A 7,460-nucleotide genomic window follows, 5' to 3' on the forward strand; every position below is an offset into this window, starting at 1 on the left:
TTAGTTATTGGTTCGTGCTACCATTTCAATCCTCTCCCATCTTTTCCTTCGTGTGTTTTCATCTAATCGCGTTGTGAGCCAGTGTATTTCATTCATCTCAAGGCACTTTCTGTAGAGAACTGGCTCGAGATCTTCGAGTAAGGTCTTCACATTATGTGTCAGTTCTCGTACATTTTTGTTCCAATGCAACGTAAGGTTCTTTTCGATGGCTTCAACTAGAACAGGGAACACCTCGTCCAGTTCTTGTGACACCGCCTTCAAGAATTGCTCGTTGTTACAAACGTATAGGGCCCGCTCAGCTACCTACGATTTGAATTTCCCAATATTACAAACATTTCAACTCAAATAAATCAAATATCGAAATTAGTTATTTCCAAATATATGTATGTATGCATGTATATGCATGTATGTACACCCTTTATGGATCATCTCAACTGGCATTTTGAGTTTGTTGTACTATGATGTTCTTGATTGTCATACATACATACATACATATATATATATATATATATATGTGTGTATTCTTGAAGAGATCTTGTGGTAAAGTGTGGATAACTTAGCCTACAACCTACGTCATGTGTGTATTATATGTGATAGATTATAGCATCACATCAAAAACACACTTGCTATATGTGACAATACACACGTCACTACAATAAAATTGAGTTTATAGATTACCTTCAATCTCTAAGTGTTCCAATAGACCGCTTTATACAACTTAATTTATAGGACCAAAATATAAAGTGTCATATCTAAAGATGTTGTAATAAGTTTATATGACGCTTTTGGACATCTTAACAAGTTTTTTAGGACATTTTTAATATAAAGTGTCGCATTAACAACTTTATAGGATATTTTCTCAAAAGTATCCTAAAAAACTCAATTTTTTATAGGACATTTGTTTTTATACGACAGTTTTTCAAATATTGTCCTATAAAGTTGCTAATGGGACGTTTTATATTAAAAGTGTCCTAAAAAACTTATAACGACATCAAAAAACGTCATATAAACTTATTACAGCGCCTTTAGACAGGACACTTTATTTTTTTGGTCATACAGACTAAGTCTTATAAAGAGGTCTATTAAGACGTTTAGAAATTGGAAATGTCCTATAAACCCGATTTTGTTATAGTGCATGTGGAATGGTGTGTGGGCAACGTACATATGATTGAATATACTACAAACAATATTCTTGTATATGATAATACAAATACGGGGCTGTTTGGCAGTTGCTGAATGGTTTTGTGCAGAACCATTAAGTAGTCAGAATAAGTAAGAGGCTCTCATGATATAGTGCAAAAGGAAAAATAAATTTTTTTGGTAATTGTTTACAATGAAATTAAGACTTTTAATAATTAAATGAGACCTATGATACAAAATCATTCAGAATATTTTAAAACCATTAAGAGAAATTTTTTTTTTTTTACCAGATTCACCTCTTAACCCTTCCATATGTATTCAGATGGATGTTACCTGTGAATTGGAGCTTTTTATGCACTTTGTGATTTGTGTCCACAAAGGAATCGCTAGATTCAAGAACTGCTGACGATCCATGTTCTCAACGATCTCCTCCAATTCCCCAATCAACAATACTTCCTTCCCACAATTTGTTACAGGCCAATACTTCAAAATCTTTCCGATCACAACGCCGCCGATCTCCGCCTCTTTCTGGACAAACTGCGACACACAGTACGCCAATTGCCGGTGATAAACCTGCATGTTCTTCGGCTTATGCAATGGAATCAAAACCCTAGATAAAAAAAGCTTGTGTTCTTCCTTCAATGGCACTGTAAACCCATTAATAATACTTCCCCATATCTCAAGAATCTCTCCGATCCCATTCTGCCGGTGATCGGTTTCGTAGACATAATGCAAGAAAACATCCGTCATCGCTTTTCGCATGAATGATCGGTAGAATGTGAACTTGGAGTAAATCCGGTGAACGACATTCTTCACGGCGTCGCGTTCTCGTGGGTCGCCGGACTGGAAGAGGACAAGGAGGTTGAGAACAAAACTCCGGCCGATGAACTGTACTTGCCGGAGGGTTTTCACGTCTTTTTTTATTATCAAACGGAGGAGAATGTCGTATATGATTTGTAAGTGTGGCCAAGCGGCGGCAGGGGCGGCGATACAGTCGTCATCTTCCGGTGAGATGACGGAGACGGTGGAGGAAGACGGCGGCGGAAGAGGGCGGAAGAGATTTGAAGCTAACATTTTAAATAAAAATTCTAGGGTTTGATCAGAAAGTGGAGTTGTTGAAGTTTTGATGATGGAAAGAAGCTGTGTGAGTTTAAGTCGTTTCAAACCAGATTCTTTATCATTTGAACGATACTCGGTGCAATAAACGATTATCGATGTGAGTTCTTCGATTCTTGGATCGAAAATTTGAATCTTGTCTTCATCGTCGTTTTGAGTGCTGCAACTTTCTGAATCAAGATCAAAGAGGAACTGCAGGGTGGTGGATTTTCCGGCCACCGGCGGAATGACGGTGGTTTGGGGGTTGTTTCTTTGAGCTACCATCTTTTTTCCGATCTGCGTGTGTGTTTTTGGATCTGGATTCGAGTTTTTGATGGTTTGAAGATGGAATGGAAGGATGGTTTTGTCGCCATTGATGTAACAATGAAGATGGCGATTATTCTGAGGGAATTACATTGAAGTCTCCGAAGCTAAAATAGTGAACAATGGAAATTTGAGTTTTTATGCTCCATTTTGTAGGTTTAATAATTTGAAATCTATGCTTTAAAGTTGTTTTATTCCCAAAATGACCTTTTACTCTTCTTAAACATATGACCATCTTTGGCTCAAAAACGTATACGCTCGAATGACTCGACTCAACTCGACTCGAAAAATTTAACCGAGTTTTTCGAACGAGTCTAGTCGAACACTGGGGCTTTATGAAGCTCGCTTGTTAAGTTAAGCAAGTTTACTTTGTGTTCGATATCTAGATAAGTGAGCTTGCGCTCGAGTAGCTCGTTAAAAGCTCTATCGTTTACTCCCTTAAGTAGAAGAGGGATGAGAAAGGAGATTTTTTAAAAGCTCTAATCGTTTACACCCTCAAATGCGGTGACTCTGGACTACCCGCAAAGCTGGTAATCGTCCTGAGATTAATCGGCTCGCATAGCGGGTTGGATGTTAATAAAAAAAATGTATAACTGGTCAACACACTTGGCCACATGATCAATCAGTCAGAAAGTTCACATATGGTTTAGAAATTTGGATTTCGTGGAAGGATTTGAATTTGGAAGAATTTGAAATTTTTGGTGTGTTTGGTTTGTATGATTTGGAATTGAATTGAATTTCATTCTGTACGAATAGTTTGTTATAACAAATCACAAATAATTATAAAAATAATTAAAAGGTCCCATTTTATTAACTGATTATTAGAAAATAAATGTTTTTTTAACATATTTTTAAACATTATTATATATAAATCCTACGAAATCCCGTGAAATCTCAACCACCCCGTTTGGATTTCAAAATCCTGTACTTGATGGATTTCAAATCCGAGCAATCCTGCAAATCAAACACCGGATTAAAATGGAATTAGAATTCAAATCCGTTCAAATTCTTTCCATTCATACAAACCAAACGGAGCTTAGCTTTTCCTTTTTGTTTTTAATAGAAGTCAGTAAAGTTTTATAAACCATTAACTGGTTTGAAAAACCACTTCAGATAGTTTATTTATTATGTCTGTTTTTTTTGTTCCCCGACGCTTTCTCATATCCTCTATCGAAACATAATGGTGTCATCTTGTGCAATTGTTTGCTAGCTGGTTCAGATTGGAGCAACACTGTATGAGAATATATTTCTCATATTATTCGGGGCCTTATATTTTACATAAATGTCTTTTATAGTTTCTTTTAAGTCAATTTACATTAACGAACCAGGAATCAGTTTCATCTTTTCACTTCTTTCCTAATTTGATTTATATACAATTCATCCGAGATACTTTGACTGACAAGATAAACAATTTTTACCAAAGGGTCTTTGGCCTAGCGATAACATAGTCTTTGGTCTCATAGGAGGTCATGGGTTCAAAACTCACCAAAGGTGAGGAGGGTGTGTGAGTTTATTTGTTACATTTTTTTATTAACCTGGATATCCAACCCGCTATGTGAGCCGACTAATCCCATGACGACCATCTGCTTTGCAGGTAGCCCGGAGTCACCGCGTTTGAACCTCCGTGGCCACAGGGGTTGCAGGTACTCTTGACCTTTGGAACTCAAACCAATCATGCACCACCCTTGTGGTTTATTTGTTACATTTATCGGATATAAATATTGTATACTTCAAAAAAAAAACAATTTTCTATTAGCTACGATGCAAATTTATAGTTATTTTTTTTTTAATTAAGATTTGTCTGAAATGATATCGTTTTAATGTGTAAAATAGATACACATTATGGTTTACGTTTTAACAGTTTCTTAATAATTAAGCCAGAAACAAACACTGCTTTTTTTAGTGGCTAACGAATAAGAGGTTGTGTGTTTACCTCTTAATAGTTTCATTAAAATGCAACCTATGTATCATTAAAAAGTGAATCTTGTTTGACAAAAAAAAAAAATTTGTCTTTTAATAATTCTAAAACCCTATGAATGACTTTGTATCTTGGACCTCGCTTAACCATTAAGCGCCATAATTTCATTGTAAACAATTACCAAACAATTATATTTCATTTTTCATTATATCATGAGAGTATCTTAATCATTTTGACCACTTAATCATTATATACCAAATCATTCAGCAACTACCAAACTTCCCCTAAGTCATAAATTTGATTTAAACTAAAACAAACATGGTACAAGCATTTGATTTTATGAATACACCAAATCATCTTTATGTTTTGTTATAAGTTTTGGGCTAAAATACATGATCATACTGATTAAATTTAATTCTTCTAACATATTACAATATTCATTTAAAAAAATCATTCTACAAACCAAACGCCATGAAAATATCATAATATTTATTATTCATGTCCCTGTGGTTTCTTGATAGTTTCATTTTCGTCCATGTGGTTTAAAAATTATCATTTTCATCTCTATAGTTTGTATTTTATTGTTATTTTTGTTCCTGAATTAATTCTTATCTTTAAGTATAAAGGACCAAAAAAGTAAAAAATTGTAAACCATAAGGACCGAAACAAAAATAAATTGTAAATCATAAGGATGAAAATAGTAATGAATTACAATAATAGAGACAAAAACCACAATTTTTAAACCATAGAAATGAAAATCGCAATTTTTAACAACTATAGGGACAAAAATCGTAATTTACTCTAAATTTAGCTACAATAATTGAATATACAATTAATTGATTGAATATACAAAAAGGATTAACTTATCAAAAACAGCTTATTATCGGTTTGACACCGGTATAAGCATTTTTTTTTCTTATCCAAACACCAAAAAACAACTTATCACCGGTGCTAGACTGAAATAAATTAAAAAGCAATTTTTATAAGCAATCCCAAACACCCTCTAAGACGCAGTTATATTTGCATTTTCATTTTGATTAACGTGTAAGATTTCAAACTCAGAATTTTTCGAATATGGATATTTTATATTTTCAACAGTTGATACTGCTGGTGATAATTTTGGATTCCCACCAACCACCATCCTAGTACCAAATAAGTGAAGGTAACCACTCTTATCCGGATAAATGCTTATCGAGTAATGCATACGATATCATTTTAATGTACTACAATCTTATCCAGTAAAATAAATTGTATTGTTGACTCCTAACATTAAACGCTTACCGGGTAAGCATTTAGGTAAATGCCCCCTAAATGTTTACCGAATAAACGCTTACTAATGTCACTTATTTTTACCAATTAAGCATGACATGTACCGAGAATCTTACGCAGTAAGGGACATAACAAGGGCCGAAAAGTGTAGGTGAGAGAAAAAGACTCTTACACAGTAAACGCTTACCAACAATTCCATTTTGTTGGCTGAGAATTACACGATAAAGTAAATGAGAGTGATGTCTCTTGCCGGAAAGTGCTTACGAGGTACGCATTTGGTAAACAATTCCTTACATAATTTTTTTGGATGGAATGGAATCTGTTAAAGGAATTTGATACTTAACATTAATTTGATTTTTAATTATTTAACATTAATATAAAAAAAATGTTACGCCATTCAAAATAATTTGATTTTTAATTATTTAATATTAATAAAATAAAATGATACAAATATTTAAGATTATTTTTTATTCACCGTCAATGTAAACAAACTTTTATACCAATAATTCTCAAATACACATACAAATTCATAAAAAACCAAATCTAATGAACGATGGGGGGTAAAAAGTCAATAAATAGAAAAATGCAGGGGGGGTAAATGTAAATATAGTGAAGCGACTGAAAACCAGAAGGGGAACAACACAGTGAATCAGAAAATACCTCGCCGGAACGGCAATAACTAGCCGGCGTAGACATGAACGCCGATGGCGATGAGGAAGATAGTGAGGACAGCGAAATAGATAACGGCGTGAACAATAATGGAGGCTCCGCTGGTGTGCATGTTTCCGAACTCCACCACCTTGTTGTGACCAGGCAACTGGAATAACAGTCCCGGTGTTAACAGCACAAATAGTACCACCGCCACCAGTACTGGTCCCCAGTCCGCCATCTCCGGTGATGAATTTGAGCTTGACGACGATGGAGTGAACCTTAACTTTTCAGATCTACAACTACTGGAAGTGCAATTCGTGAAGGAGGAAGTTTGAAGATCGATAAAGGTTTTCTTACTTTAGGGTTTTTAAATTTGGGGAAATTTGGGAGACATTAATATGTGGGTTTGTGCAGATCCGTTGTGTTTTCACGTGATCAATGAAGGGTGTTTGGTGTGAGGTAAATAATACCGAAGACTTTGCGTTTTCATGTCGTGAAAAATAACATTAGCCTTTGGATAATGTTTTAAAATAAATAACTTCTTTGATATTTCAAAATATGTTAAATAATTATTTGGACTTTCTAAAATTTATTAGATACATTTTTATGATATATATAATTGGTTAATATGGTAAAATAATATTAAAAAATTTAGAAAAAAACCAATGGACATTTATATTTTGAACGATTAAGTGCCTAAACATTTTTTGAACCAAAAGAGTATTTAAATCTATAAAATGAAACAAATCTATACTATATTATAAAGCATTTGACAAAAACTCTTAAAAACGAATTTTTATGCGTAAAATTTTGTTTATTAATACATATTACTTAAAACTCAAGATTGCAAGTAGATTGTGCGTAAGTACAACTTATTAAAGCTCCATATCTGAATTCGTGTAACTAAATGTAGATAAACATAATCAAATAAATGATAAACATCATATTTTAAATATAAAAAATCTAAAATATAATTAGGATAATCATTGAATTCTAACAGAATACTTAATTATTATCTTTATAAAATTTATAATATTAAACCAAAAATAAATTATTTCGTTAT

At 33.5% G+C, this 7,460-nt stretch overlaps 2 protein-coding genes across 2 annotated transcripts; both read right to left on the bottom strand.

Moving 5' to 3' along the window:
• On the bottom strand, positions 1-2,520 carry LOC112514241 (serine/threonine protein phosphatase 2A 57 kDa regulatory subunit B' beta isoform-like). Its single transcript, XM_025120573.1, has 2 exons — positions 1,474-2,520; positions 1-303 (listed from the first exon to the last, which is right to left on the bottom strand). The coding sequence occupies exons 1-2, from the start codon at positions 2,518-2,520 to the stop codon at positions 1-3; spliced, it is 1,350 nt and encodes a 449-aa protein (XP_024976341.1).
• A 3,696-nt stretch (positions 2,521-6,216) lies between these two features.
• On the bottom strand, positions 6,217-6,751 carry LOC112514795. Its single transcript, XM_025121402.1, has one exon. The coding sequence runs from the start codon at positions 6,633-6,635 to the stop codon at positions 6,426-6,428; it is 210 nt and encodes a 69-aa protein (XP_024977170.1). The 5' UTR covers positions 6,636-6,751; the 3' UTR covers positions 6,217-6,425.
• Positions 6,752-7,460: the final 709 nt, after the last annotated feature.

This window comes from Cynara cardunculus, assembly GCF_001531365.2.
Source record: "Cynara cardunculus var. scolymus isolate 2C chromosome LG 6, CcrdV1, whole genome shotgun sequence".
Taxonomy (NCBI): Eukaryota; Viridiplantae; Streptophyta; class Magnoliopsida; order Asterales; family Asteraceae; genus Cynara; species Cynara cardunculus.

Coding starts and splice junctions, on each gene's coding strand:
- LOC112514241 (XM_025120573.1), bottom strand. CDS start 2,520: ATGGTAGCTCAAAGAAACAACCCCCAAACCACCGTCATTCCGCCGGTG. Junction 304..1,473: donor TAAAAAGCTCCAATTCACAG/GTAACATCCATC, acceptor TTCAAATCGTAG/GTAGCTGAGCGGGCCCTATA.
- LOC112514795 (XM_025121402.1), bottom strand. CDS start 6,635: ATGGCGGACTGGGGACCAGTACTGGTGGCGGTGGTACTATTTGTGCTG.